General features: G+C 41.1%; 1 protein-coding gene across 5 annotated transcripts in view; it reads left to right on the forward strand.

Moving 5' to 3' along the window:
* Window positions 1-18,765, forward strand: part of LOC120372809 (cell migration inducing hyaluronidase 1) — a 138,717-nt gene that overhangs the window by 82,409 nt on the left and 37,543 nt on the right. For all 5 annotated transcript variants that reach the window (XM_039490201.1, XM_039490203.1, XM_039490204.1 and 2 more), the window contains exons 6-11: window positions 979-1,158; window positions 6,669-6,739; window positions 7,496-7,591; window positions 8,224-8,345; window positions 10,725-10,866; window positions 11,936-12,127. In XM_039490201.1, the coding sequence (XP_039346135.1) occupies window positions 979-1,158; window positions 6,669-6,739; window positions 7,496-7,591; window positions 8,224-8,345; window positions 10,725-10,866; window positions 11,936-12,127 (803 nt within the window). The remainder of the gene's footprint in view (window positions 1-978; window positions 1,159-6,668; window positions 6,740-7,495; window positions 7,592-8,223; window positions 8,346-10,724; window positions 10,867-11,935; window positions 12,128-18,765) is intronic.

The raw sequence follows: 18,765 nt of genomic DNA on the forward strand, positions 1-18,765 counted from the left end.
CCTTTCTCATGGGTTATTAGCAAGTACTAGATTTATTACATATGAAATTATTATTATTTATATGTTTTGTGGTAGTTCCTAGGACCTTAGTCGTGAACCAGGACCCTATTGTGCTGACAGCTGTAAAACACAGAACAAAAAGATGGATCGGGCCCCAGTAAACTTACAATCTAAGCAAACTAGTATCCTAACCGGGCCCTGAAGAACTGCCTCAGACAAACCTCTCATTGACTTCAAAGGAGATGCAGAGCTGCTGGCTGAATTCCAACTGAAGCAGCACTGTAGTCTCACCAAAAATAAGTGAAGTGATGCATTTTATCTTGTGCTCACTTCAATCAAATTTGGGTCCCTTCTCTAAGAAAACATGTTACCACTAATTAAGACAATTAGTTTTAAATATTCAAAGCTTTAAAAATGTTTATGAAGAACTGCTGGTTGTAAGGGTTTTCATCTGAGAGCTAGGGTTGTTGTTTTTTAAAATGCAGGCATGCATCTTATTTCTAATCCGGTGTTACAAAAGGAAATAACTGCACAATAAGTAATGTATTACTCCGGTAGTGGCATGCTTTTTTTAAACTAGGATAAAAAGCAATTCTAAACACCATCCTAGAAAGTATATCAGTAAAAAAACCAAACGTTTTTTCTCTCTTCCTACATACCCACCTACTTTTTTCACCTGCCACTATTTCTCAAACGGGACGATTATTGTTACAATTTTGCTGTTTCATTATCTAGATCTGAGGCAATTCTCTGAATTAGTTTTATGGAAATCCATAATGTATTCTTTTAAACAAACCAGTATAATAATCATTCCATTTCACTGTACTATTAAGTAGCACTTTTGCAAGGAATGATGTATAATGGTATCTGTAGCAATACAAACATGTAGATCTCTCTATATAATACCTATTTTTAACCAGAGGGAATATACAGAAGGTGTGATGCTCCCTGGGTAAATGCTTGTTTTCTTTCCTTTAGGTTCGATACCTACAAACTGAAAGGGGAAAGTGCCCGTCTTGTCCAGTATTTGAGAGCAATTGACAATGGCATGATCCTGTCAGTAGCAGTGAATGATGAAGGGTCTAGAAACTTGGATGACTCAGCCAGGAAAGCAATGACCAAACTGGGCAGCAAGCATTTCCTCCATCTTGGGTTTAGGTATGTGCCTATCCTGCCAGTTCTGCCAGCACAGAGCACTTATTATGCTTTTCATGTAGCCAGATAATTCTACTCTCTCAAAGGCACAACGTTCTTTCACACTGAAAAATTTTCCTTTTTTCTGTGCGAACTTTTAGCAGTTAATTAAATAGCCTAAGATGCATTCAGTGTCTATATTGGGCATTTTTATTAGGAGTTTGAGGAATAACACATGATTCACATTAAAAGGCCTGTATTTTTCCATGATAACCCCACAAGTTATCCATTCCTGTTTGTTTCCATGGCATACCCTAGAGATTTAAGATGTATGTATAAATCTATCCAGTGTATTGTATATACATATTGTTCTCTTGGGTAAACAAACTTTAGGGCTAGTATAACAGCCATATAGCCCTGGCTAAATACATAGACAGACATTCTGGAAAATATATTATATAACTGATCAAATATATATTTGGGATTTGTGCAGCATATAATTTAGTATGCATTATATTTACCCTGTAGACTCTAAAAGCCCTTTGGCCAATATACAGTATATGTTGGCACACATACTGTTTTAGAGAATATGTACTATTTGCCCAGTTGGAGTCCTAGTTTATCACGTTGCTCTGCATTTTTAAAAAGTGGTTGTTTGTTACCCAATAGGTCATAGTCTATGTAAAGTCTGGAGGAGTCATTGTGGACCATTTTTTAAAAATCCTTCAAGAACAGAGCCAAAGGCCCATCTTTGTGAACATGTGTGTGACAATTAGGTACCTGCAGATGGAGAACATTTTCATTCTGGTATATAAGGAAACTTAGCCGTGAGAGTCCCTTATCTGTTACAGGGAATTGGATGCACTGTGTTGAGAATTCCTAATGAAACAACCTAGTCTGCAAAAAAAATAGGACAAAAACTGAACAAACAAAAAAACCCACTATTTCCTCCCAGATACCCACAGTCCATGTTATGGCCCAATGGCCAGCCAGATTTCTGCTTCTGTAATTCTAATTTTGAGACACAGAAAGAGACTTTGAAAATCCTACATCTTTTTTCCAGTCCTGCAATGGGGAAAAAATTTTTTTTCCATAATTTTGGTGAAACTGCTCCTGGTATTTTTATCCAACAGTGGCATTTTAATGTTAATTTCCAGCTCCTTTACTACAGGTACTTCTAATGGAAATGCCTAGAGAATCTGATTCATTGTGTTATGACTCAGCTCTGCCATGAACTAGCAGTTGCCATCTAAAAGCTAACACTTGCCACGCTGCTACTTGAGCTACTGCAGCATTTTTCTATATTTTAAAATAGGGAACAATGGTGCCGACTCGGATATTTCTTGGGTAAGAGGGAAACTTCTCTTCCAGCCAGTGAGGCGGGGGGGAGCTCATTCCAGTGCCCACTCATCCCCCGCCATAGAGACCCTGGATTTCCCTTGGCTGGCGAGTCTCCCCCTCTTACCCACACATTGCATGAGTCAGTGCTGCCAGGAGTCGAGTTCTCAGCAGGCTCCCCTGAACTCCACCCCACAGGAACAGACCCCCTGGGCACCAAGTTGCAACATCATTTGGCATGGATGCCCTTCCATCTGGATGGAGGGGTGGCCAAGCCAAATTTGAGTGGCATTGTGACCCTGTGCACCCGCCTGCAATGCCACTCACTGAAATTTGGCCTGGCCACAGCTCTGTCTGTATCGAGGAGCAGCCAGGTCAAATTTCAGTGTTGTGACCACACAGCCAGAGTGCTGCTCCGCATCACTCAGGGAGCACCCTTACTGATTTAGTACAGGACCTCTAAAAGTTGTCTGGCCAGAGTCCCCCCAGTTCCATTTTATATGTGGAATTTTGAGCAAGTGCAAAAACCTGGCGTGTGTGGGGAGACTGCACCTCTTCTTATTGACAGGAAATAACAGTGACATCTTGGGTATTCTGATGTGGGAATTCATGGCAAATGTTGACCCTTTGAGGGTGATCACTGGGTAACATACAGGTTTGTAAAAATACTTGCATCCCTGTGTACTAGTTAAGTGCATCTACCACTTTAAAAAATGTTACCTCTGAAGTCCCAATGACTTTTTTAATGAGTCTTGGTCTCCTGTGACAGATTTATAAAACTATTAGGTGTCTAAAGACGTAGACAGCTGCCTAGTGGGATTTTCAAAACCCACTAGGCACCTGTCTACATCTTTAGACACCTCACACTTTCAATGGGAGTTAGACACCTAACTTACTTAGGCACTTTTGAAAATGTTATTTTAAAAATCGATCAGGATAACAAACTAGCAAAGATTCTCTGTTCCACAATGCCCCGGTGCCTAATTATTAGCTTCTAAATTATACATGATCAAAGCCTGGAATCCTTACTCAGGCAAAGTTCCCGTTGAAGTCATTATTTACTGAGGCCAATGTTCTGAGTTTTGCCTGAGTTAAGGATTGCAAGGTTTGGTCCACAAATAACACATGACTCACAAACACCCTGAAACCTGGGGATGCCTTTATCCAGAACCAGATCCCAAACTTCACAACTGGCTCCTTTCTCTACACCAGGATGAACCCAAAGCCTGAACTGGAACAACCTCATTTGGTTCTGAATTCTGCAGCTTAGACCCATCTCTACTCTGAGCAGAAACTCAACTGCAAACCTATATTTGTACCAGAATCAGATAATAACAAAGATTGTTATATCTGACCCCTTTCTCCTCTGCAGTGCAGTAGATAGTGAGGGAAAGGGACTGGATGTTGTTTGATTGTCATTTTTGAACCTGTGCCTGGATACTGCATATCAATAGCTACATAATCATACAAGAAAGTCTGAATGCCATGCTGCCTCTTGTTAGGTTTTTACTCTGTAGTAGTTAGTGATTTTTAGTGCACTGTACACTTAGGCACATTTTTAGTACTGCTAAAGTAAGGGCCTGTCAAAGGTAAAAAGTCCCTGCTCATTCTGGACAGTATAAAGTTCTGTAGTTTTGTAAAAATGACTCTGGGCGATTTGCTAGATTATATATCCACCCTCTAAACTACACTGCAGAGGAGGAGTCAGACAATGGGCAGTGGATTGATTGCTTTCTCTTTCTGATCACCCTGAAACATCTGTTGGCTTGATGACGGGCTGATGGTACTAAATCAAACACCTGTGTGCCAGATCTGCACAGCGCTACGTCCGTTGCTGAAGACAGATTGCGAATGTTGCTGAGACAATAACTGGTGCAACCCCAGCTAGTAATTTTGGGGTCAGATATTTGTTTTGCATTTTTGAAAGTGCCAAATGAATCGGGTCATTCAGTCACTGCCTGGGTAATTTTCTGGTACTATGGGCTACACAGGGAGATTGATAGATAGATAGAAACCATCTGTCTCCACTTCTGTCACACTAAACCAGGTCCTGAGCTGCCATAAATCAGCATTGCTCCATTAAAGTCAAAGGAATGATGATTTACACCAGCTGAGCATCTGGCTCATGATGTCTGTTCCTGTTGCCCATTTGCTGAATCCAGAAAAATCAGAATGAATAGAAGAGCTTCCCCTTCCTTGTCTCACTGAGAAATGAATGTGCCCTTTAAATAATGAGCTTTTTTTTTAAAAAATAAATCAATCAAGACAAAGTCTTTCAGCACTAGCTGCTAACAGTTCTAATCAGAACCTCACACTGGCATCAGTGGTGCTACTCTGGGTTCATACAGGCATAAAGGAGAGTGGAATTCAGTCCTCTCATTTCACGCCATCAGGACGTTACATGTGGCCACGTGCATTAGGATGAACTGGCTTAACCATGCTGTTAGCCATAAACTAACTCGGGAACTAAATACTGGGAAGAACGAAACGGGTGCAAATATTAGTTTAAGAACAAACTGAACTGTTCTGCAATGTATTTTGAATGCTTTTGGCCTTGTTTATTTTTTAATCATATTTTTGTCATTTGTTTTTATTTTTGTTAACCCCAAAAAAAAGGAAGTCGGTGGGAGGCGGGGGGAAGTCTGTCCTGCCTGCTGAGTGATAAAATGTCATTTCTTCCACCGTCCCACCCCTCTCTTTCTCTCTGGATGGAGATCACAGCACTCCAATGCCTTTGGCACTCAGTGTGCAGGAAAGTTTTCCAGGAGGAGCATCTGGCTCCCTGGCAGACGCCTCAGGCAGTTGTGCTGGCAGCTTCGCAGCTTCCCCTTGGTCTGTCCTGTGGTCAGGCCACTGATGAGCTGCTGAAGCTGCCTTGATTTTTTGAAAAGCCATTTTCTTTACATTAACAGGGGGGGTATATGTCACCCCCATTCTCACCATGGGACCATGCCTACTCAGAGTCTGCTCCTACTGAAGTCAAGGGGAATTTAGCCGTTGACTTCAACGGGAACAGAATCAAACCCTAATAAAGGTGAGATGGCTGGTAATATATAGTCTGTTTTTGATAGTTGGCTTTTAGCGTCCATATATATTTTCTATAGACGCCTGAGGGCAGGTTTTAAAGTCACCTACATTCCAGTTACCATCAAATGCAATGTGTGAGGTACTGGCTTGGACTCCTAGCATGAAGTCCTGACTTTATTGAAATCAATGGAAGTTTTGCCAAGAGACAGAGGATTTCTCTAATGGGGTTTTTATTTGCTAAATGTTGGGGCCTCTTTACTATAGTGGAAGTCCCACAATGCACTTCTTGTTCTGTTGTGATGCGCATTATTAATTAATAGCATTCATGGCTATTTAGTCTATTTAGACACATAACAGTAAATCACATTCAGCAGCAGGACAAAACTCCCTGCTCTGACCCATTAGTGCCCTTCTCTAGAGGGTTCATCTCCAAAGTTGAGAGGGCAATTTAGTCTCTGTTCCCCAACCCAGTTCAGTTCACATGCTAGTGTTTCTAGCATTGCTGATAACTCTCTAGTAGATACTGGATTGAGTCCACCTGTGACCATCAGATAGTAACAAACTTCACTTATTACTGACCTGGGGCTGGAGCTGAACCAGTGATCGTGGCTCATAAACCCCCATTCCTGATCACAGTTCAAAGTAAAGAAAATCTATTCTTGTAGCATATCTATGCACCTCTGATAGCAGTTTTTGCCAGAAAATCAATAAAACAGAGTCCATTATAAATCCCCACAGCTCACTACAGGCTGAAACCTGACCTGCACCATTTCAGTACAAATTCAATTTGCTTAACCGAATTTGGCTATTTTAAAGTTTTTTTTTGGGGGGGGGGGAAGCATTGCAGCCACCCAAAGGCATTGCCAGTGTCCCGTGTTGCTATCACACAAAAGCCTCTTTAGATATTCAATAAAAAATGAAGTCCACCTGTTACATTTTTACAACACTGTGATTAATTATATCAAGAAGATATTTGTCTTTGAACCTCATTTCTCTTGTTGCATATTTAGCAAAGCATATTAAGTGTTAAGATATTGTCAGTGTAAAACAAACTGCAGTGTCACATAAATCTGTCTGTCTTGAAGATGGTGCACCAGGGAGGAGAAAACAAATGATGCATGCAAGTACCAGATGAAATAATATAATCATTTCTCATCTTGATTTCTCAGGCATCCTTGGAGTTTTATTACAGTAAAAGGAAACCCTTCCTCTTCTGTCGAAGACCACATTGAATATCTAGGTAATGCAGAAGCAAATGCTTGCTTGAAATTGCCTGGTCAAGTTCCTCCCTGGTATAATTCCATGGAAGTCAGTGTAATTACATAAGGGATAAATTTGTTCCATGACGTTTGTACTGTCTGACACGACACTACATTGAAGCTGTGAACAGGAGTCTTACCTCCTTACATTATCCCCATGTTGTGATGCAGTTGGATGGGGTTTGACACAGGCCACTCGTACACAGGAATACAGGACCAGATTCTCAGCTATTATAAATCAGTATATCTCTATTGAAGCCAAATTATGTATCCATCTTTTTGACATAAATCAGTGGAATGATCTCAGTTAACATGAGATGCAAATCTAAGACCTGATATTGTACCATGAGAGTCAAAACCCTGCAGCCTATACTAGTTTTTGAGGCTATTTGCTGTGGAATACCATAGTATTTTCTAAATAAAGATAATGACCTAGTTTTTCACAATGTAAACTAGCGAACAAAAAATGCAAAATAAAACCAAAAAATATGATTTTCTTAATTCACTTTGCTTTTGTAGAGGAGGAATTAGCAAAAAATCAAGTCTGAGTAGAAGGAAAGAGTCTGAAAAATCATTCCAAGAGAAGGAGGAACAATTTTGCTGGAAATTTCGAGGGCAATTACTGAATCTGCTCTAGTCTCCCAAGAGAGACAAACAGGGGCTTGCTCCATTCCTATTAAGTCTTAGCTTCTATCGCTTGCAATTGTTGCATGAAATTGTTGTTAATTGTTTTACAGGACACAAAGGGTCAGCAGTGGCCAAAGTATTCAAACTATTCCAGGCTGAGAATGGAGAGCATTTTAATGTGTCTTCAACCAGTGAGTGGGTTCAAGGTGAGCCATCTGTTTGCCTGCTAGCAGAGTGACAGCGCTTAAACAGTGCTAATCGCTTTTTGAAATATTCCTTTTTCTCACACCAATCACATTCCCTCTTTTTAGAAAGAAAGGGTCTGATATCTGCTAAGGTTGCCTTTAATCCAAACAAGAACACAAGCAGCATCTCAATTTCCAACCCCTGCAAGACTCTGTGTGATTTGAATCCTTTGTCTTTTTTGCATTGAATGTGACAGTCCATGTGTTAAGACCAAACCAACATACGTCCTCTTATTTCTTTTGATTATGTGGTCACCACTTGTCAGAATGGCGTTTCCTTTAACGAACAGCAGCTGATTACAAGCTGACTTGAATATACTGTATACAGAGGGCTCTAGAGAGAAGGGCACAATTTGAGTTCTACAGCTGTTAGAAATGCTCATGCTACGTAGCTTTTAAATAATTCCATGCTCCCTTGCCTTGCTACACTTCAGAGCATCAGTAAAGTAGCTGCCAGACTGGCCAGGAGAACCAGGAACTAGGCAGTTATTGAAGTAACTGGTTCATGGTATTTGAGACTAAATGCTGGTAAGTGCATTTTTGCTGCATTAAGTACGGCTTTCTATAAAACGATCTTTCCTGTTTGTCTCCAGATGTAGAATGGACAGAGTGGTTTGAGAAGCCCAAAAAGGCAAGATCCAAAGACACGGAGAAACTTTCTGACCTCAGAGCGGCAAACCCAGGCAAAATATGTAGTCACCCCCTTGATATCCAGGTAGGACAAACTCCCCATTTTCCCTATAGATTAGCTTGCCTGATGTGCAATAGCAGTATAGTAAGCAACTAACGGCAGCATCAAAGTCAAGAAAGTTCTAGTAGACCTCAGGCCTTCTTGGTGACCGTGTTGTGAGTGTGAATGCATTTAGTTTCTAGACGTCTCTTGATGCTCTTGCACATAGACTGGCCACAATGCTGGCAAATGTTTAACACTAATGGGAGGCTCATAAGACAAACAATATTCCTCATTCTGAGTCTGATCCTGCAACCCTTATTCACACAACCAGTCCCAGGTCAGTCAATAGGACTACTGGTGTGAGGAAGAGTTGTAGAATTGGATCTTCTTCTTCAAGTTCTCACTTCTGGAACCTTGAGGGCTGTGGATGGGGTTGTGGACAGCATCTATGCAGTCCACAAAATATGTAGTTTCCTACAGGAAGATTAATGGGAAAAAAGAGAGGATGGAAATTTTCCAAGGGTCTAAAATGGCCTTAGAATGGAAGCTGTCTGAAAAATTAAGCACAAAATGTGATCATAATATTAAAACTACAGGTTGCATTAGGTTATGAGGGAAAATGTCTTTGGGCTTGCAGTCATTTTTTAAAGTCCATTGCTTTTTCTTTGGTAGAAAGAAGTCTGAATTCCATTGTGCGAAACATGTAATGAAATCCTTGAATGTACATGTTGAGGGGGAAATGTACACCTTGTTATGACTGAAAAAACTACTTAATGTGTGAAGGAAAAATGGCTTTCATTGACAAATTCCCTCTGCATATTTAAATGTCCAGTTGATAAAATTCTGCAGTTCAAGTGCTGCTTAACAGAAGACCATAAAATGATTGGTACTGTGGGGTTTTTACAGGGTTGGCTTGAGCATTAAGGCATGTAGGAATTGATCCAGCAAACTCTTACTCACCTGAGTAGCCCTTGCTCGCAAGAATAGTTGCATTAAATTTAGTTGGACTACTCATGCAATGAGGACTATCTGTACGAACAAGGGCTTCCAGGACTGATTTACTCAATTTACTCATCGTGGAACAGTTTTTTTCCTCATTGTTCACTATTACTTCAGGTCAGTGGTAAAACTGACTATAGATGCATTTCAGCTTTTGTTCATGTGTTGGAAGAGGGATTTCAGTTCAGAACATGAGAGCCACTAGGCCAGATACTAATTTAACTAATAGTTGCTTTTGTTCATATGTATTAAAAGTGAAACAAGAAACGCCGTATTTTTCTGTTTCTGAAAAGTTATAAATCATGAGCTTCTAAATCCTCAGCTGTAAATCAGTGTAGCCCATTGGCTTCATCAGTTTACACCAGCTGAGGATGTTGAGTAATCAGAACTAACCTCCCCCAATGATGCTAAGCACAAGAAGAATCAAAATAGAACAAGAAATGTGTAGCCAAGGGCACGTTTCCCATTGATTGCAGTGAGCGTGCCTATATGAGTTGGTAGGATTTGCAGGATCAGGCCCCTAATTTAGATGGTGACTCATTTATGAGCCTCGTGCCTTTTTAAAATGAAGGTTATTTGGCTGGTCCTATGCAATGTGTAGCATTTTTATGCAATGGCAAAAAGGGTTGCAAACAGAGGTCTAGACTGTGGTATTGAATCCCAGCCTTGAAGGGGGATGGTATGGACTGCACTGCCCCAGGAGGAATGCATGCTCGACATGTTGAATCATCCCTTGGGGTGGTGTAACCTGATCCCCTCCCAGCATACCCAGCCAGCTGCACAGGCTGGTTTGTATGTGGGAGAGCAGAGGCCCCCCTCTTCTTGCCCCCTTTGGGGCAATTTGTGACCTCAGGGTGAATGAGGGAGCATTCCTAGTGCTCCCTGAGTATAGAGATAACAATTATCCTTGGCCCTTGCAAGGGAGAGAGAGAGAAGACTCCCACCTCCTTTCTCCTGCAAGGATCAGACACAGTCTGGCCCCAGGTAACGAAATGAGAAAAGTTAAGATGCTTAACAGCCATGAGTTTGTTTGGGCCCATCCATCTGCATTAAGAATCTGAATTTGACCCCAAGGTAGTGAAGATCTAAAATCGAGGGAAACAAGGCAGCATTAGCCAAGCTCAGAGTCCTGGTTTTTTTTTTGTTTTTTTTGTTTTTTTTTGGAAACAAGTCCTAATATAGATGTGGGAGTGACATGATTCACCTAGTATTAAATCCATGTGGTCTGCATAAAAAAGTTATGGTGCATGAACCAACTAGAGTATATAACTGGATTCTACCCAGGATCATTCATCCTGTTTTATTACATGGTCATTGTGCATCATCTTAATGCTCAGTGATCACCCTCATTCCATGCAGAGAAAGAGTAAGAGGATGTTCATGTTTAATGACCACCCCTGTGCATTTCTATTCTCATCCTAGGCAGCTACACTCTCTGGAGCCAATTTAACAACTGAGGTTTTCTACAAAAGCGGCCACGATTATAGGTTTATGTGCCATGGTAAGGATCAGACAGACGAAGGCTGCCAAAATTACCGAGTGCGGTTCCTGTGTGGCAAACCTGGTATGTGACTCACTTTTTAACGCCCAGCTGCCATGTTATTCAGAGCAGAAATCCCATTTTGAATTTTCCTCCTTCTGAGCTGGCTATTTTATAGAAGGCAGAAATTTGATACCAAACACAATAATTCACTGGGGAAACCCTTTGATTTCCATGTTGCATTCTTTGCTTTCTTCTGATGTCTGGGTCCCTGACTGAGCACTTAGCCACAGGTAGACAGGATGGGTCAAACTAGGCCGGATGGAGCACCTCCTACTGATGTAAATGGGAGTAACCTCTATTTACTGTAGAACTGAATTTGGTCCAATGTAGCTCCTCAAGCTGATTTTTGGCTGGGATATTAGGGTGAACCGGACAAGTCTTCAATAGAGTATCTCGAGAGAGAGATTCCTGAGCACTACGTGGAATGACGTGATGTCAACAAACCTCAGTAATACTGTACAGATACTTTGGCAAGACCTGTAACAAGCTCCACGCTTCCTAAAGCATTTCAAGATGGGGCAGGATTATTCCTTCAGCAAGTGAGGAGACTGTGTTTCTTGCTAATGCTGTTGGGAAGCAATGTTTTTCTCAAAGTAATTATTTCTTTTGCAATTATTCATTTAAGCAATACCTGCCCTCATACTGGTAATTACATGTGATTCTTTAACGTTCATTTAGTAGGGAGATAAAGATGGAAGGCAGTTATCTTGGGGAAAAAAGCAGTCATTATGTTAAAAACCACTTCTGGGAGGTTTATGGCTACTGTAAATAACAGTGCAGCGCAACCATAACTGCTGGAGCTAAGTGGGTGTGGTGAGTGGAGCCACTAAGGGCTACATTTAAATTTAGTTAAATGGCTAGTGGAAAATCTACTCGCCAATAACTAATGAACGGGCCTTTTATTGTTTGTTTGTTTGTTTTGTTTTTCACAAACCAAACCCAGCCAAGAACGTACTTGGGAGAGCTGTAACATTTATGTTGGATCAGTAAACTACTAAATTTTGTTAGTATCAAAAATGCCCAGAGAAGTTAGCAGATAATTTAAGGTTCAGTGAGCTGAATTCTCTGCCATCCCCTTTTTGCTTCCTAGTGAGACCAAAGCTTACTGTAAGCATTGATACCAATGTGAACAGCACAATCTTGAGGCTGGCAGATGATGCACGATCATGGAAGGCTGGAGATAGACTTGTTGTTGCCAGTACAGATTATTCCATGTACCAGGCGGAAGAATTCCAAGTCTTGCCGTGCAGAGCCTGTGGGCCTACTGAGGTCAAAGTATCAGGTGAGGATTTATCTTGTCATTTGCATGTTTCGATGGGCACATTCTTCTCTCCTTCAGACCCAAGAAGCTCCATTTAAACCAAAGGTGTTGCAGAGATGTGAACGAGAGCTGAATTTGGCCTTCAGTTTGTTGATGCTATTGTGAAATCTGTACCTTTTTGCTATCTGAAAATCACCCGACATCTGTAAGTGATGCTAGTGCCTTCAGGTTTATCTGTGGGTTTTCCATCTTTCTTCCCAAGCATCCAGCTCTAGATCTTATCTCCCAAGCACTTTGCAGGGTGGGCCTGAGTTTATAGGATTTGATGTGCTCTAGAAGAGGATCAGCTTCTGAAAAGCATAAGATGAAGTCCTTTATTATCAAAGGGAGAGGAGGAGCAGGTCATGAGAGATTTTTAAGGCTCTGTGTTATTGTAAAGCTGGTTATTTATGCCATGCAGATATATTTAGGCAGAAACACAGTATCCCATTTATAAAATACTACTCTGTTAAAACCATCTGTTTTTAGTATCTATATAGAGCACATGACATAGTGGAGATGTGTTAACTATATGTCCCTAAAGTCACATGACCAGCCATATAATCTCAAACCACGGTGCTTGAGTAAACCAGAGTTGCTGTAGAATGCTGAGTGAATTGATCTGAGACACAGGAAATGGGAAGGTGGGTGTAGTGATACAAAGGTTTTTTGTTGTTGTTTTTTTCTCTTCTGGAGGACTAGCTCAAATCTGGAACAGGCTGCTGGCGGTGAAAAATCATTGCTGTCTCATTGTTCTTCAATGGTCTTTGTGTTCTAAATCCAGTTAAAAAAATACAGCCACCAGAAAGTGACACCTTATTGTCCATTTCAGCAGAGAGGCACAGATGTCAGGCAGAGATTTTCCAAAACACAACAAATGGCTTTTAAGTCTTCCCCTGAGTCTGTCAGGTCCTCTTTCCCTTCCAGAACTTGGTTTTGGCACATCGATGGGTAGTGTGAAGATATAGTGCATTAGCTACCCATTCTGTCAATAGACAGAGGACTTTCCAGTACCGTCCTTTACAACAACAAAAAACCATGTAAAAATGTAGCATAGCTGAATGGTTATGGTGGTAATTCAGACATGTTGCATTGCCAATGAACTGCCAGTGTTTAAATAAGAGATAATAATGGTGAGTCAGATTCATTTGAGGAGAGATTTTTAACATACACTTAATGTAAATTCATTTTGAGAAAACATACTCCCACTTAGAACAATCAGTGCACCAGGCAGTTTGCTCAGCTCTGCAACATTAACTACTTCATGCATCATTATCTCTGATGCAGCCCTTTCTGAAGGATACAAGTGTTTCCTCCTGCACTGTTTTTTTGGAAGGGCTCTAGTCATTCATTGTTCAACAGGCAAAAAGAGGGATATTGGTTAAGCCAAAAAAAATATTATTCTGACTTTGAATTCATCATAGTCTTATGACTTAAGGTGACAAGCACTCCCCCAGAGAATGCGACTGCCAGCTGAATATTATTCTCATGAAACACTTGAGCTATTGGAAAACCTGCATCAATCTATAATGATGCAAAGTACATTGTGAGAACAATCTTGGAAAATAGTAAATAAAACTGAAGACCGCAGATTAATACATTTCTAAGACTCTCCTTGGGTCTTCCCGGATCTCTACAATTTTTATAATTTAATTATATTAATCTTCTACAACAATTTCCATTGAGTTAATATTAGGGAAGTGCATAGACAGGGGGGAAAAAGAAGCCATGTGATTTCAAGTAGAGATCTAAGTGGAAATACTTGTTGAAGTATTTGTGCTCTGTTTCCAATTAGTTGTTAGGAGAATTTGGACATCCCTTTTATTACCACAGATGACACACAGTCTGCCCTGTCTTACAACCCTGCAACTCCATTGACGTCAATGGGATTTCTCTGGTTATATAAGTCGGGGCACAATTTGACCCAATAATAACTGCATCCAACTTTCTTATAGCAAAATCCCACACACTAAAAATAAAATGGAAGAATCCTGCATGACTCTGACATAGTTCAGTCTAGTTGAAAGGAATAATGTGAAAGATTGAAATCTCCTCCATCCTCACGAGAAGACAAATAGGTCAAGGGACTGTCCTTGATTGTGTACAGTTGGGACTTTCACCTTGAGATCTCATTCCATTCTTCTCTGTGACTTCATTTAAAATGACTAGCAAGCGGTGGGCCCGATGCTGCAGTGTTTAGACAGGTGATCAGTCCCATTGTATCATATTCATATAACATGCAGGATTGGGCAGAAAAGACTGTTTTTTTCTGTCTTCTTCCACAGTCTACTTCATTCTTCTCAGTTTTCCGTATCAGTTCCAGTGAAGGATCTTCATATAGAAAGATGTAAACACAGTTTGAGTTAGGAACTGAGAGCTCCAAAAATCTGCCTGTTGGAAATAACAAACAAATTATAAAAATAGTTCTACTCATAATAGGTTTTGTCCCCTTTAACCAGTTTGGTTTGTTGGGGTTGTTTCTTTTTTTTAACTAAACATAAATGTCAGGACTTAGGCTACGTCTTCACTACCCGCCGTATCGGCGGGTAGCGATCGATTTTTCAGGGATCGATATATCGCGTCTCATCTAGACGCGATATATCGATCCCCGAACGCGCTCCTATCGATTCCGGAACTCCACCACCGCGAACGGCGGTGGCGGAGTCGACATGGAGAGCCCCGGACATCGATCCCGCGCCGTGAGGACGGGTAAGTGATCGATATAAGATACTTCGACTTCAGCTACGTTATTCACGTAGCTGAAGTTGCGTATCTTATATCGATTTTCCCCCTTAGTGTAGACCAGCCCTAAACTACTGAAGTGTCCATTTAACAATATGGCTGTAAGGATTTTTGTGGAACATCAATTTGGCAGAGCAAAAGTCTAATTATAATGAGTGTTCTAATGTTTTAATATTTTAACAGATACAGCTTTGGATATTTTGCCAGATAAGTTAAACTAGTTAGCCAGCTCATATACTATTTATATTTGACACTTCCTGCTGAGACGTCATACTTGCTTTACTGACTACAAGTGGCGTAAGCAGCAGTAAAAAGATGAATATTAGAGCACTAAGGGTGGGATTTTTAAAAGAGCCTAAGGGAATTAGATCGCCTATTCCCATTGGACTTCAATAGGATTTGGGTGCCTAATTCTCTTATGGTTCTTTAAAAATTCCAGCCGAAATAGCTAAAGCAGGCCCCTAAGGAGCCATTCTTGCAAACACTTACTCAGGTGAGCAGTTGTATTGATTTCAAAGTTGTTACTTCCATGAGGCTCAAACTTGGAGGTCACCAGTCCCAGTAAAATGGTCATGTATTGAAATGGAACTCCTCCCCCCTCTCTCTCCTCCTTTGTTTAACCGTCTTCACTTGTCATTTTTATGTCTAGATTATTTTCTGTGAGGAAATGATTAAAACTGTTTGATGTTTTATCTCCGGATTCTGCAAAACTGGGGGAACACAGTGCAAGTCAGAGGAGGGAGAGAAGGAGGAAGGAAGGGTTGTGTTATTACAGTAGGATAGGATGAAAGATCAAGTATTTCTTGTGCTTTCCCCAGGAAACCAGTCTTATCTGTATCTTTGTGGCTGTATATGAAGTTACTAACAATGCTGATAAGTTTCACCATGGATGGAATATACATGATGAAACAACCTTTTGTGCATATACTGTACTTGATAAAGCATGATTTAAAAAAAATACTCTACTTATGGTTGGCCTAATTACTCATATTATCCCACCCATTAGTAAATCTGTGATTACAACTGCATCTCACACACATCTAGAATCCAACTGGTATGGTTGCAGAGACTGAATAATTGTGGAGCGTTACTGAGTTTATCTGGTAATGCTAAAATATGGGAGACGAGCTTTAGAATAAGGAACTTACCTAAGAACAGATGTGGGGACAATTTCTCCATTCCAGCTCCGATACATGAGTTGGCTTATTGATCTCTTCTACACTAAGCTAGTAGGAAAATTCTTGATCTCTTGTATTCTAAAATATGCCAGATTCAGCCATCTCCTCAAAAGGTGTTGAGCTGGATTCTCCATTGCAGATATTTACACCAGGGCGAAGAGTGTAAAATGCTACCGTTCTTGTTTTAGTAGCACTTTGTACTAGCTTGGCCCTGTAAATGACTGCAGAAGGTGCAGGGTAATGGAGAGTCGATGTCCAGGTTTGTTATATGCACCCAAAAGTTTAGGTGCTGATTTAAACTCTCCATACCTTCTACAGATGTGCACCGTTTAGCTCGGAAACCTCAGGAGACCATGTTTCTTGGGGGATTTATCACAAAAAAGGCCCTTTCTAGCTGTCTTTTGATGCTTCTTCCTCTAGCCCTGGCGATTGTCTGGCAGCAGATGTAAAGAAAAAACCCTGAATAAATGTTAACCCAGCATTTCAAAAAAGGTGGGAACAGGTTTGATTTTTAGGAATGGGGGAGAGGGAGAAATCCTTAATATTTCTCAATCAAAATTCCATCTTTTCCACCTCACACTCCCAATACCAGGTACAAGGGGTTTTGTTTCAAGGGAAATTAGGAAAAAAACAACAGGCTGTTCTCAAGAGGGAGGCATATTGGGTCATAGACAAGTGTGGAAAAAACCCTAATATTTATAGGAAGAACTACCCTGTCAGATTTATTAGCTACAGCAGAAAGTACTAACAAACAATTACAGGCAATGAGATGAGCACTCGCACTTTTAACCCAACAATTGAAATTAATCCAATTCATTACAACCCTCAGGAGACTAAATTATTGTGTGCCACAGGCAGAGGCTAGAAAGCTCCGAGGTGCACCAGTGCCGGAGGCCCCTGCAGCATCAGGCAATTGATTGTGAGATATTCCCAGATGATCCAGGCCCCACATTGCAGAAAATCGGGAAAAAATCCACGGTCACTGCCAATCTGACTAGGGGGCAAATTCCTTCCCAACCCCAAATATGATGATCAGTTAGCCCCTGAACAGGTGAGGAAGAACCAGCCAATCCAGAACCTGAGAGAGAGAATTCTCTGCACCACCTCACATAGATTAATTGGTGCCAGGGCCTAGCAGTTCAGAGCTCCGGCACCTCTGGGCCTGGCAGTTCAGAGCTCCGGCACCTCTGGGCTTGCCACGTCAGTTATGAAAGTTAAAAAAAAAAAAAAGTGCTTGAGCCCAGGCACCTCCTTCATTGCAAATTAAGCACTGACCTCACAGCACTGTCCCAGCGCCAGCAGTGGCCATCTCTGATCCTTCAGAGGAAGAAGATTTAAAAAAACAAAACCAAACCCAAAACGCAACACAGTGTGTGTGGGGGGAGGGGAGGGAATCCCTTTCTGATCCCTGCATATGGACAGCATGAGATTTTAGGAACATAAGACATGACCCGGAAGGGACCCGCAGGGCTGCTGAGCCCTGCCCCTCCCCAGCACAGGCAATTCCATCATACAATCCCACTCATAAATTTGTCAGGCTGTCTCATAAAACTAATTAAGTGGCTGCATTCTGGGTGTGAGGTTCAGGGGAATTCTCCACTGGCCAGCTACAGCCAGAATAAAAATGGGAAATGCCGTCAATATATTGCAGACCAGTGAGGATTCTGTTGGAAGATGGATAGCAGGAAAGAGTGTTTGTTTGCCATTAAACATAAGCAATATAAAGAAAATGTGAATCAAACAGGTAAGGTTGTGTGCAGCATTTACTTTATGGTTGTCTACCCTTGGAGCTAAGGGTGTGATTCCCAGCTCAAGCAGACCTACTCACGCTGCCTCTTATTGAGCCAGCACGCTAAATATAGCAGTGTAGCCATGGCGTGGAAGCAGCGGTACAGGCTAGCTGCCCCGAGTTCAAGCCTGCCTGAACCCCCTCGGTGCGTAATGGGGTGGCTAACGTGTGCTACTGCTTCCCGCTGCCTGTGCTAACACAGCTACGTTACTGTTTTTAGCACTCTAGCTGCACAAGCACTAACAAGCGAATGTCGGCTTGAGCTGGAAATCGCACCCCTTGCTCCAAGTGTAGACATGGCTTAAAAGATGTAGCAAAAGCTCCTTGGAGAAAGGCTGATCCGAAGCCCATTGCAATCAGTGGGAGTAGTTCCGTTGACTTCAATGTGGCTTTGGATCAGGCCCAGGATATGTGCAAGATTAAACATAAAAAAAACCCAAATATTTTGTCTGAGAGAAGAAACAGCCAGGAGCATTCTTGAGAAATAAAATCTCTGGGAGGTCATAGAATGCAGATCTAGAGGAAATCAATTTTTAATATTGTTCTGAAATAAATGACAATTCTTTTACATCTGGATGATTATAAAGAGTGATAAGAAGTGGGGAAAGGCTTTCAGCCACATTAGATAGAACAGACTGTAGCTAGTGTTGTGGTTGTACGTGCTTTGCTTGAATGCTAGAAAAATGAATAATTTTAAATATTCCATGGTGCTAATGGGGTCAGGGTCCCAAAAAACTGAAAAGCAGGGAGACTCTCTCTTTTTTTAATCCAAGGGGGGGAAAATCTATGAACATGAATTTAGTTTGAATATTGGTTAATTTAAATAGCCAAAAATGGAAATATGTACATCAGTGAAGTATATATTTTACAGATTGATAGGTTGATGGAGAGACAACCAAATGGAAAAACAG

The sequence above is a fragment of the Mauremys reevesii genome, linkage group 10 (assembly GCF_016161935.1).
Source record: "Mauremys reevesii isolate NIE-2019 linkage group 10, ASM1616193v1, whole genome shotgun sequence".
NCBI lineage: Eukaryota > Metazoa > Chordata > Testudines > Geoemydidae > Mauremys > Mauremys reevesii.